Source organism: Fusarium odoratissimum, assembly GCF_000260195.1.
Source record: "Fusarium odoratissimum NRRL 54006 unplaced genomic scaffold supercont1.18, whole genome shotgun sequence".
In the NCBI taxonomy this organism is placed as follows: Eukaryota; Fungi; Ascomycota; class Sordariomycetes; order Hypocreales; family Nectriaceae; genus Fusarium; species Fusarium odoratissimum.
Genome location: NW_022158777.1, coordinates 736,179 through 758,782, shown reverse-complemented (window position 1 = coordinate 758,782; position 22,604 = coordinate 736,179). Strand labels below are relative to the sequence as shown.

The window sequence follows — 22,604 nt, the reverse complement described above, 5'->3', positions numbered from 1 at the left end:
AGCTCGTGTCGAAGCGGTTAATGCTAGCCGGATTTAATTCCTCCCTCGCTGCTCTACTGCAACCTACGCCGAAGCCTGTATCAGCCGATGGGTTGTCTGACCAATTTCCCCGCACAACTTCCCATTAGCTCGGGGTTCCCCAGACCAGACCCCAGACCCCAGACCCGAACGTCTGGCAACCAGAAACTAGCAACCAGCAAAGGCGGCCTGATATCGGGATGGCGTTCCTGTGATTATTATAAATGGCAACAGCTCATCACTTTCTCCGTTGTTTGATCTCATTATCATCCTCTCAACATTGCCTTTTCTTTACAAGACTAATACTCAATGGCTTTGGGTAATCTCAGTGGCACGCCACTTTTGGTGTGTGTGACACTTGTCAATGCTGGTCAGTGACTCGGTAACTCTATGATGCGCTCAATGCTGATGCGTCTACATAGTTTCCATGTCATGGTTTGGTTACGACCAGGTAAGCTAGCCCATGTCGTATCTGGTCCAGGAAGTCGCTCATCGACGGTCCATCAGGGCGTCTTCTCATCAGTTCTCATCTCAGCCGACTTCAAATATTGGTTTCCCGAGACTAAGACCGCGAGTATCTCTGGAATTGTTTCCAGTTGCTTTGCAGTAAGTGACAGGCTACCTTTGACCAAGTGCAAATACTCAACACCATTACAGCTGGGCGCCTTTTTTGGGGCAATCTTTGCCTTTGTTTGCGGTGACAAGTTAGGGCGAAAGAAGACCATCTGGGTTGGTCTCCTGAGCAACCTCATTGGCGCTGTGCTTCAGATCGTGTCATGGCATCTTCCTCAGATGATAGTCGGTCGTGTCATTAACGGATTCGGAATGGGTATGTCTCCAACGTTCATCTTCCACACGCAAGTCGAATTACAATCTAACGTCTTGGCTCGCAGGCATAACCTCGTCTACCTGTCCCGTCTATCAGGCCGAATGCTCCAAGCCTCGCGTTCGAGGTAAACTCGTTGTCGTACAGTCCCTATGCAATACCGCCGCTTTTTGCCTCGCCAATTGGATGAACTACGCCCTTGGTGTTCGAAGCGGCCCCATTCAGTGGCGTTTCCCCCTCGGCTTTCAGCTCCTGTTTCCCTGCGTCATCGCCGTTGCGCTGTTGTTTGTCCCCGACTCGCCGAGATGGCTGATGCTCAAGGACCGACACGACGAGGCTCTTGTTGTTATAGCACGACTTGCTGGCAGCAACGCGACCACCGAGGACCTCGATGTCGTGACTGAGTTCAGGTCAATTCAAGCTACAATCCAACAAGAGCGCAATGAGACCGTATCCACGATTGATATGCTCAGGTGTCGTGACAAGACTCAAAACCTTCGCAGGATCCTACTGTCGTGCGGTACACAATTCATGCAGCAGTTCTCAGGGGTCAATGCTCTCGGATACTACCTTCCAACGATGTTACAGCAGGTTCTTGGCTACAGCGCGCGCCGAAGTCGCCTTCTCACTGGTGTCAATGGCACTATCTACCTGTTTGCCGCCATTTGCTGTCTGTTCATCATTGACCGCTTTGGTCGCCGAAAGTAAGCTTTCACCTAGCCCATGAATACCCTGTTGACTTACTAACCCTGATAGGATGATGCTGTATGGAGCAGCGACAATGGGCTCGTGCTATATGATTGTGTCCATGACTCTTCTCGGAGCTAAGCATAACCCGGGCATGAAGGAGAGGGTACGTGATGGAACAGAGACACCCAAATTGGAGATAAACAGCTAACGTCTTCCTTAGCTCGGCGAAGTCACCACTGCCTTCTTCTTTATTTACTACTTCTGTTACGGTACCAGCTTTGCCAAAGTACCCTGGGTGTTCAACTCGGAAGTCAACTCTCTCGGTTGGCGCACGCGGGGAGCTGCAGCCGCCACAGCCACTAACTGGATGGGTGGCTTCATCGTTACTCAATTCACCAAGACTGGCGTTGACAATCTGAATTGGGGCTTCTTTCTCTGTAGGTGATCCGGCAATTACATCGTTAGAGGAACAAGACGCTTACCAAGGACAGTATTTGCTGGCTTTTGCTACTCCTATTTCCCAATCGTTTACTTCCTATATCCCGAAACCGCTCGTCGTACCCTGGAAGACATGGACCAGATCTTTATACAGAATCCAGGTCTGATTGTCTGCCGCGTTCCAGAACTTACGCAGAGAGAGCGTCCTCAGACATTAATTACTCTTGAGCAAAAGCGAGTTGAGAAGGCAGAGGTGGCTCATGTAACTCATGTGGACTAATTAGCTTTACTGTCTGTTGGTCGAGATGAACTATAATCAGAGTAATTTGTAGTTCGTTCTGGCCGAGAGCTGGCGCTTAACACGCGGATGTACTTGCACCACACACGGGCGTCCTGGGCCTCAGCAGGTTGGCAAGTAGTCTGACCTTGAATTCACTATATTAATATTTATGGATAGAAAGTGTAGAATCTAGGGTAGTTTTTCAGAAGAATATCGGCAAAAGTAAGGGGTAGTCTAGGTTGGCATGGACGAAAATCAAACAATGCGGCTCGTTTTGGATAAGCATTGGTGGTATAGTAGGTTTATATTGCTTAGTAATCGGTTCGGACTGCTAAGTAATCCGAACCTCCGATAACCCTAGTATAAAAGAATAATACGTCCCTAACCCTTTAGATCTCTAAGCCTTCTATTGAAACTACTTTTATTTTTTTTATCTCAAAAACTAAAACATGACTCCCTTAGCTCAACCACATAAACAGGCAGGTTTCCCGCCATCGCCGCCGTTTTCGCCAACCCTCGTAACCGCTACTAAGGTCCTCTCAATCGTTCGGATCGCTACAGGCGGAGCCTGTTTCTTCGCACCACGGCTCACATGTTCGCTACATGATTACTATGTGCCCGCTCCATACGCGCTGCTAGTGCGTATGATGGGTGCCCGTGAAGCTATAAACGGAGGCCTTTTGTTCACTGCAATAAATGGGAAGGAGAGTGATGGAGGAAAAAGGCCAGTCCGCTTATGCAGTAGTGAATAAGAAGACCAATGAGCATCGCGTTAGAATCTGACATAGTTATAGAAGCATTCAGAGGGCCCTGTGGGTCGGAATTTTGGCGGATTCGATGGACATCTGCAGTGTACTCTACGGGTTTGCCATGGGAGAAGTTGGGATAACCACGACCGGGATCTTAGGCACAGCTGCTGCAGGGGCAATTACTATGGCCTTATTAATGCTACGAGCATTATAACCTACTGTACATAGTCGTTGTGGTAATTCGACGAATTGTAATAAATCTATACTAGAGAGCTGTAAATTCGTACTATCAACGGTCCATCACGCATAACAACACATCTCCGCGACAAGCATAACATCCCCACCAAGGTAAGAAAAGGGCTAAGCTGGCTTCTTAAATCATTATCCCCCAGACCCTTAGACTTTAGTGATACAAGTAGTCTGACCTTGAATTTACAGAATTCCAGTCTATGTATCTCGTTTCAAACGCTCAAAGTCCTCCAACACTTTACTACAGTCCACCTGTACTCCAGTCCCACTCTTCACCATCCAAATACCTTCTGCACGCCGCTCCTCGGCAATCTTCCTACGTGTCGAGCCGTGCGTAGCTGTACGCAGACTCTTGCTGATTCCTGCACTGGGATATGCAAACAATCCAAACATTCCAGCACCACTCTTAGTCACCAGATTCATCGCTCCCTTTCCAAGCCCTTTAGCAGCACCCAGTGCACCCTCCTTCTTCGCCCCTTTATATGGTTGTACCACAACGTCACTTAGACCATCGATGAAGCCCCACGCAAATGTCTTGCCCGCCACTACCATGCCACTCTTGGCATCTGTCACTGGCCCATGATTGCGTACATTGCCGCCATAGAGTTGTGGTACCGATTTTAATCCCTCTGTTATGGCGAGTGGAAAATCCACTAGCATGCCTTTCGTGGCTGTTTGGCCAATTTTACCAGCGCTTTTAGCTGAAGCTCCAGCCATGCGACCGGCGAGATGTCCAGAGTGCGCACTCCTAGGTCGTACGGAGTCGTTCGAGAGGCGCTCTACGCTGAGATGATCCTTATCGCTAGACCCTTCCTGTAGGGATGGGGAACCTCGTCCCTGGGTATACTTCAGCTCTCCAGCGCGTCGCTTCTGGTCGTCTCGGTATTCCTCGATCGGCTTTGTAAAGATGCCCGTGATGTTGCCAGCCATTCCGGTTGCCGTTGCCATAACAGCAGACGCGCCTCCTGAAACAGGATCCCACCTGGTTGTTTCGGTCTGGATGGGGTTGCTCTGGTACCTATAAAGAGAAAGTCAGCGGCTATGCCAATGATCGATCACGTAAGCAAGGCTAGTTACTTACGGCTTCAGGTGTTTACTATCGATTGAATTGGTGGATATTAAAATCTCTGCAGCCATCTTGGATAGCTTGATCGGGTTCTTCGACTTGGAATATGACCATACGGCAGGCTCACTTGGGATTACATCGCATCGAATTCGCTCCAGAGGGAGGCCTTTGTGAAACGACTGTACAGCAGCACGAACCCCGACCTCTGATGACATTTTGTCGGCTATGATCGCGGCTGCGGCTGCGGCCTGTGGAGATAGACAGTAACGAATGGCTGCAGCGAGTTTGTCGACCGTGAGTTCTGTATGAGGTATCGGAGCGGGTCCTGCGCCAGCGTTGGCCACCATCTGTCCCCAGAAAGGCTGACTATAAATTGGAAAATTAGTAAAGAAGACATCTCAGATATCGAAGTCTCCTAGACCTACTCGCCAAAGAAAGGAACTATAGTTGTTGGCTTTCCATTTCTCAACCCACAAGCTGTTGTTCCGGCACCCCCATGATGAATGACCGCTGCGACGTGCCGAAAGAGCCATTCGTGGGGACAGTCCCCGATCCAGTATACGTTTTCTTGTTCAGAGCCAACCAGAGCAGACCAGCCTTTAGAGATGATAGCACGAGCGCCAGTGGCCTCGATCGAATCTAGTATTACACCGATGACCTTCTCAGGATTATCTAGGACAATACTGCCGAATCCGATGTATACCGGAGGCGGGCCATTTTGGAGGAATTGGGCAAGGTCTGTTGGTGGGCAGTACTGAGGAGGATCGCGAAAGAAGAAGCCGCAGACATCTATAAGAATGTTGGTTATCGGTAGCAAGGCATATCCTGCATCTCAAACCTACCTATATAGGGTTCCCAGTCTACAGGTTTCGGGACCAAGGCTGGTGACCAGCAGTATGTGAAGGGGATTTTCAACGTCTTCGTTAGCATAGGAGCGTCAAACATAGCCACCTCCTCTAGATCTATCGACTTTCTCCACTTGTTGATAATGTCACCTAGCCTGACCATGAACTTCGTCAGCTGAAGGGTATTCCAGGCGACAGATAAGCTTACCCTTGCCACGTCATCCACTCCACCACGGTGTAAGAGATGTAATTCCCAAGTTGAGGATCGCTTCCGACGTTTTTCAAATTAGCAAGCGGATGAGGGAAAGCTCTCGTATTGCTCCACGGCATAGTGAACATGAGATGCACGGGAATGCCTAGTGCCTGGGCACAGTGTATGTGCGCGAAGCTAGGGGGGTTAGCAATTATAGCATCGGCCACAAAAGGTAGACCAGTCAATGGGTCTGGTTGCAAACATGAGTGCCAGAATTCCTCAAGCATCCATTGCACCATATCACGCTTTTCCTGAATCTCCCCAGCCGCCAAGCTCTTCATACTAGGTATCAGACCTGGGTTCTTCACCATATAAGCCATCAGCTCAACTGGGTCGCCCCCGACAGGATAGAACTCTAGTCCTGATTCTCGAACAAAGCTTTCAAAGGTATTGTGTGTTGCTAAACGAACACGGTGCCCATGTCGCTGAAGCTCGTTTCCCAGCGCGATGAATGGCTGTACATCACCTCGACTGCCCACAACTTGAATAGCAATATTGAGCTTTGTGGCCCATGTCTTGCTTCTTGATTCGAATTCCGTATATTCTGGAGTCGGAGTGTCGGGTTGCGCATACTTCTCGGGTGATGTTTGGTAGAGGCGGCTTAGGGTGCGGACGAACTTGGAATTACAATCAATCTCGACACGAGCGTCGTCTATGATCACTATTAGCAGATTAATTGGCATATTATATGGAGAGATTACCTTGAATTTTGACATCATTCTCGAAAAAGTTGGCGAATGTATACGGCGATGAGCTTTCTGACGAGAAGTCTCCGGGCAGTTCTGCAGCGTGTGAAAGATCCCCGGTACTCCTTGTATTTCTTAGGCTCTGATAAGCTGATGTTGGGGTGGCTGGAGTGAGTGATGGAGAATCATCCCCAGCGAGCTCATAGCGAATGGTTTTCCGTTTATTGTCGGCCATTGTAGTCGATGTGCAGTATCTTGCTCAAAGGGCAAGCATGGATGAGATGGTCAAGATGATAGTGAAAAGAATAACAGAAAGCTTATTGTAGACGGAGAGACGCCTTGACAGATTATATAAACCAATTCTATCTGTTTTTTTCTTCTTTTTTTTCCTTTTCATCGGGAAGCCGTGGTGCATGACGCAGCTAACACCAATAATGCATTAAGAGGCGTTGTGTGCTGCTTGAGACCCGTATAGCCCCTCGTTTATGACTGAAACCACAATTAAGACCGTCTCAGCCACTAAGTTACAATAGGAGCTATCGGATGAAAATTGCAATGTATGACGAATGAGATGGACTTAGTGCCACAGATACCATCGGTAGTGAAGTTAATATCTTTGTGGTCAATATGATTGGTTCGTATTTACCATTTAGGTTTCGTTTAACCTCGTTCAACTTCGTTCCTCGTTCTGCTTCTCCATCGTTCATTGAACCGCCCCTTTCCCATTGCATACTAGACCTACTTAGCTACAGTCCACTAATCGGAAACTAGCGGTCGGGGCCAGTGAATGAGCCCGGTGGTAGCACGGCCGGATCTAGCACAATCGCATGCTTGCATGAAGATGCTGACTGATATTTGCCCGACATCAGACAATTCTGCCGCGTACATGCTATCCACTAACTTCGCCATCTACGGGTTACGGCTCACCGAGAGTTGTCTTTCCGCCGCCGCTATGCTTGCCAAAATGACCAATTTCGGTCTCGTTCTTCAACTCCCGTGTCGTAGACTGCCTCGTTCTCCAAAATTGACGCGTCATCTTTCAGGAGGGCAAGATTGAAACCGAGACAAAAACACAACTACTACTAACTTATAAATACCCAACGATGTATGGACGTGGTAAAGTTGAAGCCGCATAACAGCACGCATAAGCAGAAGACCTTCACGCACTCAAAAGAAACATGAGACTCACGACCATCATCGCAACGTTCGTCGCCTTTGCTGAAGCAACCAGCATTCCCAGCACCGGCACTACCTCGCTGAGAGAAGAGGCCACAAAGAATAACCTGCTCTTGGGGTCTGGGGCTATCAATCCATCCTATCTCAACGACTCTCAGTTTCGTGCCGTCCTTTCCAAGCAGTTCAACAGTCTCTCCCCTGAGAATGAGCTGAAGTGGACCTTTGTCCATCCTGCCAAATGCCAATATGATTGGCACAAGCTCGACCGTCTTGTCAAATTCGCTGATGCCAATAACATGAAAGTCAAGGGCCATGGTCTTCTTTCGCCATGCTGTAACTCAGATTACCTCCTCAACATAATTTCCCCTGAAGCCCTCCGTGCTGAAATCACCAATCACTTTGAGGCCATTATGCATCGGTACCGCGGTAAGATGGATCGATGGGACGTTGTCTCCGAGGCCCTCAAGACCAACGGTAGCGGTTTGGCACCGAACCACTTTTACGACACCCTAGGTCCCGGTTGGGTTGAGGACGCCTTTCGCATAGCCCGAGCAGCAGACCCAGACGCCAAGCTGTTTCTCAATGAGAATCTCGTCGAGGTGCAACCAAAGAAGCGTCAAGAACTTTATGACATGGTTTCTGCACTCGTACACAAAGGCGTCCCTATCGATGGGATCGCTCTGCAGATGCATATCACCCTCGAGCCCTTGGTACCTGGTGTCATTCGAGAAATGGTTGAATCTTACAGAGCACTTGGGCTCCAGGTTACCATTGCTGAAATGGATGTTCATACGTATAACGCAACGCAACAAGCCGAGATATATGGCGACACCGTCAAGGAAGCTCTAGACGCAGGCATCACTGATATAAGTTTCTGGGGCTTCACGGACAAGCACTTGTACACGTGGCTCCCGGGAGCCAAGCCGTTGATGTTCAACGAGACCTATTACCCCAAGAGTGCTTTCTACTCAACCCATAGTGTCCTCACTGACTTTAATGAGAGGTTATGAGTAAATCGGCGATGGGGGCTCAGGTCGCCAAGGACTCAAGAGTCTCACTCATGCGAGATGAGGCTGATGCAAGAAGATTGCAAATAGCTTTCGATAGGTCTGTTGGTCAGGTCAAGCTTAGTAGCTGGGGAGGATAAAGGATGGCTCACCAGTCATAAACATATAACAACACTGTAAGACACCTTGATGGCAGTTAAAGTAGTAATATAAACAATTTCTTGGCAACAACGTGGGTGGCCTAATTAAACTTATAATGGCACTTCTTATTCGAGTCTACTGGCAATAACCCCAAGCCCTTTCAGTACCTCTATGATAGCTAACAGACAGCTTATGCCGAAGAAACACTTATGTGGCAAAGACATTCTGTTAAGTATTGAGATAAGTGGACCTGGCCAGAGTGAAACGATGGTAGTAATAAACTCTGACGGATGTAAATGCTCTACATTCCTGAGTGTAAATTGAATGGAGGAAAGTCATTTATATCATCGTTAACCACATAAGTTGCTTCCAGGGTTTGATCCATATTTGGCTCACTGACCGGCTCGTGGATAACCCATTCATCTGCTAACATATGTGGCTCTCTACCGATGTCACAACGCTCAATGCGTCGCCCAACGTCACATGACATGACATGTGATGATGCATGAGTGATATACCACTCCCTTGACTCCATAGCTTCTGAATCGATGGGAAGTGCAGGGAAGCGCTTTGGAGTTGGTGATGGCTTGCATCGTTGAAGAACACCCGCCCTCGCTGCCTGTAGATAGCCGCTTGTAGGGCAATGTATTAGTTTTTCAGCGAATTTCCTTGACCATTCTCCCATCTAGGAACTTTGCACCGTAACGTTTGATACAAATTCGAAGATTGGTTCATATGTTGGGGCATTGGGTCCTTCAAGCCACCGAAGTTCGTGAGATGACGATGGTAATCTGATTTTGAGAACCTTGTAACGATGGGTTGACATTTTCTGACCAGCCAATTAATCATAGCCAGTGGCTGGCCCTTGTTTTCTTTTGACAGTATAAGAAATCTGGTAATATGATCGAATCCTAAGTTTGCAAACTCGTCAATATCCAAGTTAACAGTGGTTTCTAATCTCTGTCTGAAACCAATATCTTATTAAGATACTTAGCTTTTTAAGCTCATGATCAATGCTACCCAGGCGATCCCCTTGATAATGATCTCTATTGAAGAAACTGTCATCAGGGAACAGTAGCCCATTATCTGCATTTTCTTCTGAATCGTTGGAAAGTATACTGGGAGGGTCGGGTAACCAGGAGCCAAGGGACTGGGCGCAAATCGCTCCATCAAGACCTCACAGATAGTCGTAGACCGCTCGCAGACCCTCGAGCTCCCAGTCGTGTGGCTCTTCGTAGACAGATGAAACCAACTTGTCAAAGTCGCGCGTGTTGTAAAATCCTCGATGTTGTCGGTGGAATTTGCAAGTAGCTTCATGTCTCAAAAAGCTCAACAAGCGCCCTACTTCATAGTGGCTGAGCTTGTCGAGTTTGAGAACTTCAATGCTGATGAGCCTCCCGTGAAAAAGGAGCTGACCCTGTGTTGTGGACAGATCTGGTAGGCCCAAGTAAGCACGTTAAGGGAATTCTGAGGTTGCTTTTGTGATATAATCTTCGATGAAAGTCGAAAGGTGAGATTAGAGTTTATCGAGCGAGTTTATAGTAACATAGTCGTGATTTTTAAAATGGTCTGCGAATTGTCCCTCTCTCCAATTGTTAATCAGAGCCAATCGGATGGAATCTTCTGTCCACGGAACAATTCTGGATGGGAAGAAGACGATGGCCAATGCATCCTGCATCATGCATTCGTTGAAGAGCGCCTTGTAGAAACGACAACGGATGTCGCAATATGCCGGGATCATAGGTGGAGATGTCTTCATGAGAGGAAGCATGTTTGTTCCCATTTCAATCTGTGATAGGAGCTCTACACGAAGATCAAATGGAAGTCGAGTAAGGAAGTCCATTATGGCGGTGGTTCAGGGTGCGACTCATGATATGGAATCAGAGTGAGCTTCGTTTCGCGATCTGCAATGCAAGATAGACTTTGAGAGATGGCTGGGGTAATGAATGTAAAGGGAAACAAGACGCATAGAATGAAATGAATGAAAAGGTGAGTTAAATGCATCTAAGGTAAGTTATTTTGAATTTTAATGAGATAGATGCGCCTCCCCGAAAAGTGTTACCTGGCTTTCACAGAGAAAACCTATAATGCAGAGCAAAGCTATGTACCAGATGAGAAAGACGTTTAATACGCCTGGGGACAAATCGGGGCATGTCAAATTGTGTTTAGACTTTAAAGTAAAAAACAAGTTTGGTTTCTCTCATACGTGTCCTCGCAATACCTTCTCGCATCAGCACTTATCCTGCAGCAATTGGTTAGACATTGTGGTATAATGTCTAAGTTGTGACCTAGATTTATTATTTGTCGTTGAGACCTTTTGCTGAAAGCTTATACCACCACGCTGAACTTAGTAACGTCTCAACTGCAAACAACATATCTAGCTCATACAGCAAGGACAGTATAAAAAGTTCTTTGAGCTTGACAAAAGCTTAATATTGACAGAGGCAAAAGTATAACTCTCTCTGGACCTATCGCCCAGAGCTTAGCCACCACAAGATCAGAAACCTTGCAGCAGCTATGTACAATGGGCTTGTCATGCAAAGTTCAATCTGCAAAAACCTGTTCAAAGCGTTTACCCCACAAAAGCACCATAGCAGCTTGGAACTTGGCTGCATCATCTTATCTAATCTTTATCAATCAATCTGCCATCAACAGTGACATCAACGGCTTTCTAAAGTGTTGATCACCTCCGACTGCCGGTCCATCTCCGAGCGTGAAAAGCTTGTTGCGGGCATCTGATAAGATAGAATCTTACCCTGGTAGTGCTGACAGCTGATCACGCTGTTGATCTTTTCTCGTTCTAGCACAGTTCCGAGACAAGCTCAACAGGAAAACAACTCACTGTATGCAAGGCCAAGAAACACTGTGAAAATTAAGCATAATTACATAAAAGCGCCACTTTGCTAACCCCCACCTCCCAAGTCGGCTCGCGCATTTCGGTGATTTTGTCCGTATCCGCTATTAATGCAACACGCCCCTATGACAGCGTCAGAGAGTCACTGAGGCCCATAGCGGTTGCTACTGTAGCGGATGAACTCCTTTTGTCCGAAGTGTCCCGACGTACTGGGGTTGATCAATTTGAAGCTGCGAGTTCGGCGTATAAGTCCCAATGGTTTGAGCCTCATCGGCATTGCGTACAGTATTCAATAGGGTTCTCGGTAGTCTACCAAGAGTATGGTACGGCCACGTGTGATGATGGAACGCAGAAACTTTTGTTCCTGATTATCTCATCTGAGCGTTTGCGACAACGTTACATAGCGGAGCGCAACGGTGACAGGGTCATTCCTTTGCCGATGCACTTAGTCATACTCGCGTGATTATTCAGTTTACCAAGTCATGTTCTTCTAGAGCTTCTAGATATTACAGTTATCACCACTGAAAGCTTTCCTCAAAATACTCAATGCGCGGTAAAGCCGGCACTGTCTTTGCCGCAACCACGCATCTACTCTCATCAGCCATCTTGGCGGGACCGCTTGTGACTACTGCGATACTCTCTTCGTCTCCATCCTCCAACGCTCTGTCAATAATATGTTCGACGTTCAGTCGTTTGGACCTCCACTTCGTGAGTCTGTAGATGGTCTCATCACATGCTGTTCTGCCATCAATATCGCCGCCGGTCAGGTAGATATCAATCTCTACCCGGCCATTACCGAGCATATCACTCAATTCATGATTCAGGACATCAACGGCGAAAGTTGACTGTCGCACAGCCCAGTGGACTTCGATCCTTGACGGCTTGTTCGAGGATGTCGTGAGTTTCTCAAGATATGACAGCGGCACCGCTATTCCGCTTCCACCGACAATGAAGAGAACTTTTGCAAAGCGATCAAGAGGCAGAGTCTTCCCATACGGACCGTCAAGAGCTATGCGTACTACAGCTGGCTTTGGGCGCTCTTCTTCGGCATACTCCTTTAGTCGTGAAGTGAAGCTATCATATGGTCGGATCAAGAAGGTCATTTCTTGGTGGGACTTTTCGAATGTAGGTCTCAGTTCACGAGAGGAGGGTTCATAGTTCAGCAGGGGCGCGTCCTCGTCCAAGGTATCTGTAGCGCATCGACTAGATCGAGATATTGTTGCTACCGTGAAAGGATGACTCTCCCAAAAGTTCCACTTATTAAGTACCATGAGATAGTAAAATGTCCCTGGTTCAATGTTGTAGAGACTTGAAGAAGTTGGAACAGAAACGCGGATCATATGTGCATCTTCGTTGTAGGTAATCAGGGCCTTCGTCTCCCAGAACTTTGGGTTAAAGGCCATGATTCGTAATCCGCGAATGATTCGATCGAGTAGCCAGATCAGTGCTGGAACCCACACAAGAGGGTCGTAGGCACCACTAAATATTGACACATGTCTGCGTATGTCGTTAGTATACTGTCCCGCTTGGGCTCACATTATTTGACGTACCCGAGCATGGTAACGAGGATCCAAAATGATAAGACGATATGTGCAATGAGGAAGAACTCATAATTCTTACGTCTTACCCAAAACACCGATAAGCCCACAAGCAGGCAGATAAATATCGTGGCCTATATAATGGTTATTTATCAGCTGCGTCGTGGACTCAAACTACTCACCAGCTCTCCAGTCCACCAAAAGGTGAACGTCCATATTTGACAGAAGTACCTCCAACCACCACCTACAAAAGTCAGTAAATATAGCTATGAAGCTGACCCAAGATCTCACGTTGTAGAATTATGACACTATATCCAATTGAATGGATTACGGCTTGTAAAGTCGCAATCCGGCCAACCCATCGATGGAAGTTGTTGTAAGTCTTGAAGTCCCAGCCTGTCAACCAGATGACGATGTTATTCCGCATCCCAAACAGCCATATCAGCGGGAAGTTGGCAAAAGAGAGAATTCCTGTTCTATCAGATACGTGTCGCAGCACTTGCGTCCAAACAGAAGGGTAGCTGGGAACTCGGATGTCAGCATGTCTTTTAAATCTAACAGCTCGGAAACTCACTAGCCATAGCCTTCAAATATCTCGTATCCATGTATACTGCATGCTATGTTGACGAGCACGAAAAGAATGAGAGTCAATGTCTGCATCCGCGGAGGCAAGGTACCCCAGCCCCCATAGTCCTGTACGCAGCGTCTGCCAAGGGTTGCAGGTAGAAGTATATTGCGGCTGACCCACGATCTTTTTCGACCTTGAATGGAGAAGAATTGGCCTAAAGCCCGATTCACGATGCCCACTCCGATGACCAAGCCCCAGAATATCCCCATAGCCCAGCCGTAATAGTTGTGGTAGTCCCATATGTAATCGTGCGCCTCCTATTGGAACCCGTTTAATATAAAACAACATCCGATTTGGATTGGTATACTCACTAGCGTGCTGACCCAAAGATCATAGTAGGTCTGTGATGGAAGCATTAAAACTCCATAGACGTGAGAACGATCAGGACTTGTGGCGTTGAATCTTGTGATGGCTTGGATGTCATGATCTGTGAGGTTATCAATGATATTGTGTGGCGGAAGATAAGAACCACTGATATCGTGACATGTCAGGTTCATTGAGGCAGACTCTGCCTGCCAAACATCCTCTGCGCAATGTATTTCCCAGCAAAGATGAAGCGACTTCTGGTAAATGAGGCTTGTGCATTCTTGTACCGTGAAGAAGACGCCCGGAGGGGCATCGGCAAATCGGAGAGTTCGAAACGTTTGTCGGCAAGCTTTCCCGCAATGATCTGAGGTAGCCAGAACGTCACCATGACCGAGAAAGCTGGCAGCAAGAATGAATGCCGCGTTGTTCCTCCAATACCGCATATTGGGCCCTGATGTGAAGTTTGGAGGTTTTAGAGATCATGATAGTCACGGTGACCAAATCGTTATCAGATGATCAGATAATCACCTCAGTGGGTCGGCATCACGGGTTTATCAGTTATTCCGACAGTCTTGGGCTTAGTGTACGAAAAACAGCTGATCAACTCTTGGCACTAAAGCTCGGTGCGTGTTGACTTCATGAACGCGTTGCATACTACAAATCTGGCGCCACAGAAATTATAGTTTTTATAACATTTAGTCACATTCTGAGGCAAAATTGAGGATACACGCGAATGGTTGAACTTGACTATAAACCCACTGAATGTGAGCTGTAGTGATAGTATTAAGGTAGTTGTAGCTATAATTCTGGGTAATGTTCTGGTAAGTGAGCGTCAGATACTGGTGACTGAGAACGCCCCGTTGGCAGCCTCATCCCATGGCCCAGAGAGTTCCCTTCTGGTCTCTCATTAAGACCTCACATTCAAAGATTGGTAGTATCTACTTTCGGTACAAAGCAGCCAGCTTCTGCATGAATGTTGCAGGCTCTTGCTGAGTCGCGTTTGCGTCTCTCGGTCCATTCTGGTCTGGAACATCGACAACCTCACCATCAAGACCCTTGTTGTTGACAGCGTTCTGCTGCTTGCCAAGGTAGAAGTTGGGCATGAAGAGAGAAGCGATGAGAGGAATGCAGGACAAGCAGATGGAAGCGATGGTGATGTGTCCGTTGACGATGGCGTAGGCGCGGATAGAGCCCTGACGGATGGGGTCAAAGAAGTCATACGTCTTGAGAGTCTTGATGTTACCGTAGATGGTGGCGATGGTGGTGTCGTCAACATCGGGCATCTCGACATGCATTTGAGCCACCATCTCCTCAGTCCAGATGCTCGTCGCAACAGCACTACCGATACTGGATCCAAGAGTAGACCACAAAGTGATGATGGAGATGAGAGAAGCAACGTCATCATGGGGAACAGAGGCCTGAACACCAACTCGAGCACCAACGACGTTGAGGGAAGAAAGGCAGAAGATGAGCTGAGCAGCGACGAGGCGAGCAGTGTCCTGGGTCATCATTCCGTTGGGGCTGATGAGAAGACCATAGCCAAGAATCCTGGCAGCAGCACCAAAGATCATGAGACCCTTGTAGCGATGGGAGACACGATGGATCAATCCAACAACAGGGCCGACCAAGCAGAGACCCATGGTAGTGATTCCAAGGAAGATGGTCCATTGGTATGTAGTCCACTCCTTGATGATGAGGATGTAAGACGAGAAGTAGGTGTTGCGAACAGAAGAAGCCATCTGGTTGAAGATGTGAATAATAACACCAGCAACAAAGGCACGGTTCTTGACAATGCGCTTGGTCATCATGGGCTTGGGGGCGAGATACATCTCATACAGACCAAACAAGATGAGAACAACAAAGCCAACGACGATCATGGCGATCATGCTTGGGTTGTTCCATCCGCCCTTTGCGCTCTTGGCCAAGGTGATAGGCAGAAGGATCAAAGAGAAAGCAAAGCCAAGCAGAATAAGACCAACAATGTCGATGTCAATTAGACCACGGTACGCGAGCTTGGCCCAATAGGTCAGGTTCTTGGGCGTGGCCTCAGTGCGACCCATTCGAACGTCCTTGGAATCGGCCATGGTGACCATTCCGGCCTTTTCACCACGTCGCTGCATGGTATAGAGGGTCAGAATGGCAGGGACGAGAAGGGCGGGAACGAGGATGGCGAACATGCCGAGACCCCATCGCCAATCTTCATAGAAGCCATCAGCGATGAAGCCGTTAACAGGCACAGTGACGATGAAGGGTAGAGAAAGGCAAGCACTGAAGAAGCCTCGCCATTCGAGAGGAGTCAAGTCAGCGACAATGATGTCGCTGAGAAGATCAAGACCAGACTTGCCGACTGAGGTGAAGCAGATACCAACAGTGTAGGCAGTGAAGCCCGAGGCGCTAGCAGCGACAGCAAAGCCGACAGCATAGAAAGCAAGCACCACGACGTAAGTGGTAGGCCGAGAAGTAATATCAGCAAGCTTTCCAATGAAAGGCTTGCTAATAGCACGAATGATCTGACCAGCCGTATTGACAGTACCGAGCTGACTATGAACACCAAAAGTCGAAGCCGCAAGCGTTCCAAAGATTGTAGTCGTGATACCCATGTCAAGAGCGTAGGCGAACATGGTAAGACCAATGGAGATACCAAGAAGCCAGAGCAGGATCTTGCCCTTCTTGCCAGACTGGTAGAGGACCTTGTTGAAGGCCTCGACCCTTCCTACACCGATTTCCTTGTGGGCATCATCGTCGGAGACGGGCGAGTTGGACGCGTCGTAGTCTTTTTTCTCGTTGAGTTCGAACATTTGCGATGTGTTTTGGGCGGGGGACTCAGTACTGCCCTCGGGGTGCTTAGGCGCTGACATTTTGGGAGGGACGAAAATGAGCTGTAGATCGCTCCAAGACGGTAGATCAACGTAGCATTAAAAGAAGGGAAAAGGAAGCGAATAAAACGGGAGAAGAAGAAAGGGAAAAGTCTTCAATCTGCAGCGGTAGTGCCGTCTGGCCTGACTTTTTTACGACAGCTTCCAAAAGCTGTTTGGTCGCCCCCATTTCGCAGAGAGGAAAACACAGAACCAACAGACAGTGTGCAAGGTACTAATGACAGGACCCCTCGCTCGCCGGTCCGCGGCTCGCGTACAACGGACGACAGTAGTGCTGATACTCCGGCGTGAGTGGGGTTTAGCCAAGGCGTGGGAGGACCAGAAATCGGTGAGTCTTTTTTTGTTCGTCCGGCTTGTCAAAGAAAAATTATCAGATCTTGTTCATATCCACTTGCGTTGGTTGGTAGCCAAGATTATCAACTGGTCGCCCATCTAATCAGATGGTCGCGTGCAAGTAGGGATCGGCCGTAGTGTGGGACGGGATGCAGATCTCTGCCCTGTCGAGCTAAGAGCACAGTATATCACACATTTATACAAACAGTAGAATATCCCTGGCTCCATGCAGTGACTAGCATGTCTCTGATGCAGTTGTAACCATGGATCAAGATTCCAAGAAGAGGGAACTCGCCGACGCATCACATGCGTTGGTTGGTTCACGGGAGAGGCAAAGTTTTCTTGACAAATCAGGGGTTCTATCAACCACAAGCTAAGATCATGAAGTGTTGCCAGCGTGGCCAATTGCTTGTCCATCATGAAGATCTCTTGATCCGTACCTTTCCGATGTTACGGGCTCAAACTCAATGAGAAGCTATCCCGTTCATGCTTCGGCTCGTGACGTTTTGCCTAGAAACTATAATGCATTAACTTCACCTAAATTGAGGCCCTATACCTGGATCAATACCGACGACTTGGCAGCGGTGATAATTCAGGGTTGCAAAAATAACTTTTACGTCGTTCATGTAACATTGGTACGCAACATTCCCATGATCATTCGTCTTGGCGAGTGCAGATCGTTCATTTATCAATCTGATGCACGTAAGTGGCTTCTCATCACATCAGACGATCTTATCAATCTATGGTACTCCGTTGTCGCAGTGGCAATCCCAAGTGACTTTAGCTTCCTTGTCGCGTGACCGAAATCGCGAGTGAAGCATCAAATTAAGTAGATTTAGGTAGAACGTCTATGGGCATGAACTGAAGTATTTGCTTGTGAAGACTATGACTAAATGGAAATCTTTGCTGCATCGCACAAAGATCTAAACACAGTGCCTGGACTGGCATACAGCTCCGAGATAGTGTCAAACTCAACTACTCTGCCGCTGTCCATCACGACAACCTTGTCACATGTAGCAACAATTGTATCTAATCGATGAGCCACAGTAAGGACAGTTGCGTCTCCAACAACCTCGTTCAACATGGCTTGAAGCTTCGCGTCTGCTCTGCCATCAATAGAGGCCGTTGCCTCGTCCAGAATCACAATCTTGGACTTCCGAACGAGCGCTCTAGCAATAGAAATGAGAGACCTTTGTCCTTGGGAGATGTTGGAACCGTTTTCCTTGACCTCTGAGTCTAAGTTCAGACTTGGTCCCTCACTGCTGGACTCGGACTCATGCTTCTCATTTTCTTCTGCTTCTTTATCTTGTTCTTTCGAGGATTGGCCGAGCCCAACGCGGTCAAGGCATTGTTGCAACCACTCGTCGTCGTATTGTTGGAAAGGATCGAGGTTGTAGCGGATGGTGCCAGCTAGAAGGACGGCATCCTGGCTGATGACGGAGAGGCTTGATCGAAGAAGGTGAAGACCGACGGTGTGAATGTCGACTCCGTCAATGAGGATTCGGCCACTTGTAGGTTCGGTGATTCGTAGCAATGCAGATATTACTGTTCAAATGTTAGTAGACGGTCGGCTAAAGGGACTTTCCTTGGCACTTACGTGTTGTCTTGCCAGCGCCAGTACGCCCGACAATACCGACCTTTTCTCCAGCCTTGATATCCAGATTGACATCCTTGAGTGCAGGCTCGAGTCCAGAACGATGGCTGAGGGTAAAAGACTGAAACTGAACATGACCAGCATGCGGCCATTGGCGGGACTTGAGTTCCTCGTCAACATCATCGACTTGATGCGCAGGCTCCTGCTCAATGTTGTAGGCGTAGTGAAGCATTCTCTCCACCGAGTTCATGTTGTTCTCAATCTCTGCGCTCTGACGAATCATGTTGCCAAATACAGCCTGAGCCGTGACAATGTAGGACAAGACTACACCGCCAGACGAAGGGTCAATGGTACCGCGAAGTCCAACAACCAGTAAACCTGCAGCCAGAACAAGAGTCGCACCGCAAAGGTCCAGACGGAGATTCAGCCAGCGCTGACAAGAGACCGATAGCCAGTAAGCCGTGTTCTCCGTGTCAATCTTGCGCGCGTTGTCATTGACAAAACGAGGGACTGCGCCAAAGGCCTTGAGAGTGGGAAGACCTGAGAGTGACTCGCCGAAATGCTCATAGATGCGACTTCGAAGCAAATTGTTAAGTCGACGAAGTTCTCGCGAAGATGGACGGTAGTACATGCCAGTCCAGGTGTAGATGAGCAGCAAGGCGGCTGCGATGGCCAGAAAGGCTGGTACAATGATACTGACGACAATGATTGTGCCCAAGACCTGGACAAAGGTCGAGATAAAGAGACGCAGAGTTTCACCAACCACGTTATCCACTGCATCAACATCTTTGCTAAATCGATGCGTGATACGGCCTTGAGGTGTAGTATCGAAGAAAGCTACAGGCGCAAGAAGTACCTTGGACATGGATGCGTGATGAAGCTTGTTGGAGCACCAGAAGCAGAACAACGCAAATGTCGCGCTCATGCAGAACAAACCAAGAGATTGTCCAGCTCCAAATGCGGCGTATCCTCCCATGTATGCGTCCTCAGATATGGTGGAGTACTGGTTCTTCTGCCACCAGCTGAGCCAGAGCGGTGAGACAACACTGGTTCCTTGGTAGATAGCGATGGAAAGAATGAGAAGAGGGACTGTGAGCCAAGCGTTGCCAAATTGTGCATAGCGGATGTAGGTTCGGCCGCTGACTGAACCGACTACTCTTTCTTCAATCTGCATCACCTCTTTGCCGCGAGTCTGGATTGCCTGCTTGTCCTTGGTATCAGGCTTGGCTGTATCTGCCGGTGTACCCTCCGTGCTGGATTCATCAGGCACAGCCTTCTCTGAATCACCACTACCTGCTGTTTCAGAATCTGAGTCCGAGTCCAAGACCAGAGATGAGGATCCTGCGAACTGCGAAAAGGCTCCGTTCTGGCTGGACAAGTGCTCAAATGAGCCCTGCTCAGCGACGCGACCCTTTTCCATGTAGACGATGTGATCAGCCTGTCGAGCGAACGGAATCGAGTGTGTAACCAAAACAATGGTGCCTTCATTATTGCGGCGTGCCTGATTGACGACCATGTCGAAAACGCGAGCACCAACGTGAGCGTCCAGAGCCGAGAAACAGTCATCAAGAAAGAGGAGTGGACTTCTGCCGTAGATCGCTCTAGCAAGACTGACACGCTGCTTCTGGCCGCCAGATAGTGAAACGCCATTCTCGCCAACGACTGTCATGTCACCGTCAGGTAAAGCCTTCATGTCCTGATGGAGACAGCAGCGTGTGAGAACCTCATCATACCACGCGAGGTCGAGAGGTCTACCAAAGACGATGTTCTCTCTCACCGTTTCGCTCAGAAGCCATGCCGTTTGCGGGGCTAGGGCAATCTGAGATGAAGAAGCCGTTAGGCTGAGCTGATAGGAACGCGCTTGGATGAGATGCATATCACCGAGAAGTGCCTTCAAGACCGAGGTTTTGCCCGATGCAACCGCTCCAACAATGCAGACCAACTGGTTGCGTTTCACCAGCAACGAGTCGACCCATAGTCTTTGGCTCTGACTTATCGCTTTGCTCTCTGACTGGTTCTGTAGGGCATCTTTCTCCTCTTCCGCTGCCAGAAGCTGCGCATCGTCGTGATATGCAAAAGTGGCGTCCTCGATTCGGATCACGGCATCAGACGCTTCCTCCTCCTCACCAGAGTAGCCAAAGCTGGTTTGAGGACCGGATGAAGATGAATCTGGGTCTACATCGGAAGCAAGCATGAACAACGCCAGTCGCTCCAGTGCAGCTCTAGCATCTGCAATAGCCGACAGAGCAGTAGGAAGAGCTTGGAGAGGTGTTCTCAACAACATAAACAATGCAAGGCCAGAAAAGACAACGCCTGCGTCCATTCCATTCTCGCTAGTCGCTCCATAACAAACAATGCTGACGACCGAAGCAAGAGTCGGCGCCGTGTAAGAGACCGCAGTGTTGAGAGCTCTAAGAAGCATTCTCTTACGGATATACACAACTTCATCAGACCTCAACTTTCCAATCTTGGAAAGTAAACTCTCCTCGTAAGCGTTTGTTTTGACGAGGCGAATAGCAGCAACTGCCTCAACGACAGCCTTGACTCGGGCATCAGTGAAAGGCATGCTGCCCCGTCGCAGGCGAAGTAAGCGACCCATCATAAAAGACTGAAGAGGGTACAGTAACGCGAGAAGACCAAATCCTGGCAGAGCGCTGTATCCCATTGTCCACACGGTCAAGGCGAAGCATAGTAGCATCTGGAAGATACTCGTCCATGCGACGTGAAAGTAGCCACAGCAAAAGTCAATTCGCGTCACATCAGCGCTGATGAGACTCATGAGCTTTCCAGTACCGAGACCATGTTTGAGCTTGGCCTTTTCGCTGAGCTGCGTCGTGGCTCTTCGGTAAATGACGTGCATCAACGCACCACGGAGCAAGACGCCGGTCGTGTAGGAGCGATAGAAGCCATGAACGTTTGAGGTGACCGAGAAGACAAGAAGAAGAAAAAGTCCAACGACGTAGCCAAAGCCTGAGCGAAGGCCTTGTTGCGATGAGTCTGACAACGTGGCGATGAGGAATCTGATGAGAAGAGGCGATAAAATTTGCGACAAGTCTCCAGCTAACTTGACGAGTCCGCCAAGCCAGAACCATTTGAAGCACACATCATTGAGAGCCAAGGTCAAGACAGTTGTATCAGTTGTATGTCTTGCCCAGAACGGCCTCCATGAGAACGGATTCGATGAAGTAACAGGCTTTCGTCCTCGATTTGCAGCAAGTCTTGCAGCCCAAGCTTCTTCCAGGCGATTTGCATGATCTTCTGCCAACCTGTCGCTGGGCATGTCATACAGATCATCTGTTTGAAGAGGTCTTGTATAGCCCGTTCGCAAAAGACGTCCTAGCCAGTTGAAGGTCAAAATCGACAGCCAATTTGCCTGAAGCTCTGGCAGAGGAAGCTTGTCTTCATTTTGATGCTCGACATTGCCTGGCGTAGGGGCCTTTGGCGCTGTAAGTCTCTGCTGTATTGGCTTGGCTGATAGGAACGGCACTCTTCTGTACCACTTCCTTGGGGGGAAGCTCTTCCCATCGTTGCTCGCCATGGTGGTTGAGGCCAAACTTGCTCCTCGAATGAGTTTCACTTGGCGAATGGGACATCGATGGCTCTGTCACCAAGGTCCAGGCCGGCCAAGAGCCAGCGTGCGCTTCATGCTTGTAGGTCCGTATTCGGAGGGATCTCCCAAAGCAGGATCCAAAAACTGTGTGGATACCCGTTCCGTAGGGTGTGCAGATCGGCAATAATTCCATTCAGGGTTACATTGCAGGTTATACGCGAAGAGGCGTATGAGTGGATGCAAAAGCGGACGCCTCAAGTGTCTTTGCTTCCATCACCTTCCTCAGGCCGTTGATCTCGGTGGCTGCCTCTTCCAGTCTTGGATCCTGTTCAGCCTGTTCTTTCTCACTGTGAATTGCTTAACCGCTTTCCGATTACGTAACGTGCCGCAGTGGATACGAAGCAAGGAAATTAAATAAGCTTACGGTCGGCTTCCTCGTTCGAGTTTAACCCCGGCATTTCATCCCACTTGAAAGGGGAAAAGAAATGCCGATCTCCACAC

At 48.6% G+C, this 22,604-nt stretch overlaps 7 protein-coding genes across 7 annotated transcripts; 2 read left to right on the top strand and 5 right to left on the bottom strand.

Moving 5' to 3' along the window:
• The first annotated feature begins 241 nt into the window (after positions 1 to 241).
• Positions 242 to 2,256, top strand: FOIG_10609 (uncharacterized protein). The gene is made up of 8 exons (XM_031210962.1): positions 242 to 388; positions 441 to 469; positions 526 to 624; positions 676 to 847; positions 912 to 1,548; positions 1,601 to 1,697; positions 1,755 to 1,971; positions 2,026 to 2,256. Exons 1-8 carry the CDS (start codon positions 328 to 330, stop codon positions 2,250 to 2,252), a joined length of 1,539 nt encoding a protein of 512 aa, XP_031059673.1. The 5' UTR covers positions 242 to 327; the 3' UTR covers positions 2,253 to 2,256.
• A 90-nt stretch (positions 2,257 to 2,346) lies between these two features.
• Positions 2,347 to 6,476, bottom strand: FOIG_10608 (uncharacterized protein). Its single transcript, XM_031210961.1, has 7 exons — positions 6,116 to 6,476; positions 5,370 to 6,066; positions 5,159 to 5,316; positions 4,742 to 5,105; positions 4,332 to 4,682; positions 3,427 to 4,268; positions 2,347 to 2,397 (listed from the first exon to the last, which is right to left on the bottom strand). The coding sequence occupies exons 1-6, from the start codon at positions 6,333 to 6,335 to the stop codon at positions 3,449 to 3,451; spliced, it is 2,610 nt and encodes an 869-aa protein (XP_031059672.1). The 5' UTR covers positions 6,336 to 6,476; the 3' UTR covers positions 2,347 to 2,397; positions 3,427 to 3,448.
• Positions 6,477 to 7,026: 550 nt separating this feature from the next.
• FOIG_10607 (glycosyl hydrolase family 10) lies at positions 7,027 to 8,315 on the top strand. Its single transcript, XM_031210960.1, has one exon. The coding sequence runs from the start codon at positions 7,279 to 7,281 to the stop codon at positions 8,284 to 8,286; it is 1,008 nt and encodes a 335-aa protein (XP_031059671.1). The 5' UTR covers positions 7,027 to 7,278; the 3' UTR covers positions 8,287 to 8,315.
• A 1,625-nt stretch (positions 8,316 to 9,940) lies between these two features.
• On the bottom strand, positions 9,941 to 10,267 carry FOIG_10606 (uncharacterized protein; the record flags this gene model as incomplete). Its single annotated transcript, XM_031210959.1, has 1 exon — positions 9,941 to 10,267. The coding sequence occupies one exon, from the start codon at positions 10,265 to 10,267 to the stop codon at positions 9,941 to 9,943; it is 327 nt and encodes a 108-aa protein (XP_031059670.1).
• A 1,405-nt stretch (positions 10,268 to 11,672) lies between these two features.
• On the bottom strand, positions 11,673 to 14,244 carry FOIG_10605 (uncharacterized protein). Its single transcript, XM_031210958.1, has 6 exons — positions 13,756 to 14,244; positions 13,391 to 13,701; positions 13,108 to 13,337; positions 12,999 to 13,060; positions 12,829 to 12,950; positions 11,673 to 12,775 (listed from the first exon to the last, which is right to left on the bottom strand). Exons 1-6 carry the CDS (start codon positions 14,191 to 14,193, stop codon positions 11,794 to 11,796), a joined length of 2,145 nt encoding a protein of 714 aa, XP_031059669.1. The 5' UTR covers positions 14,194 to 14,244; the 3' UTR covers positions 11,673 to 11,793.
• Positions 14,245 to 14,417: 173 nt separating this feature from the next.
• On the bottom strand, positions 14,418 to 16,880 carry FOIG_10604 (uncharacterized protein). The gene has a single exon (XM_031210957.1). It carries the CDS (start codon positions 16,606 to 16,608, stop codon positions 14,689 to 14,691), a length of 1,920 nt encoding a protein of 639 aa, XP_031059668.1. The 5' UTR covers positions 16,609 to 16,880; the 3' UTR covers positions 14,418 to 14,688.
• An 885-nt stretch (positions 16,881 to 17,765) lies between these two features.
• FOIG_10603 (uncharacterized protein) lies at positions 17,766 to 22,194 on the bottom strand. The gene is made up of 2 exons (XM_031210956.1): positions 18,557 to 22,194; positions 17,766 to 18,504 (listed from the first exon to the last, which is right to left on the bottom strand). Exons 1-2 carry the CDS (start codon positions 22,089 to 22,091, stop codon positions 17,849 to 17,851), a joined length of 4,191 nt encoding a protein of 1,396 aa, XP_031059667.1. The 5' UTR covers positions 22,092 to 22,194; the 3' UTR covers positions 17,766 to 17,848.
• Between the last annotated feature and the right edge of the window lie 410 nt (positions 22,195 to 22,604).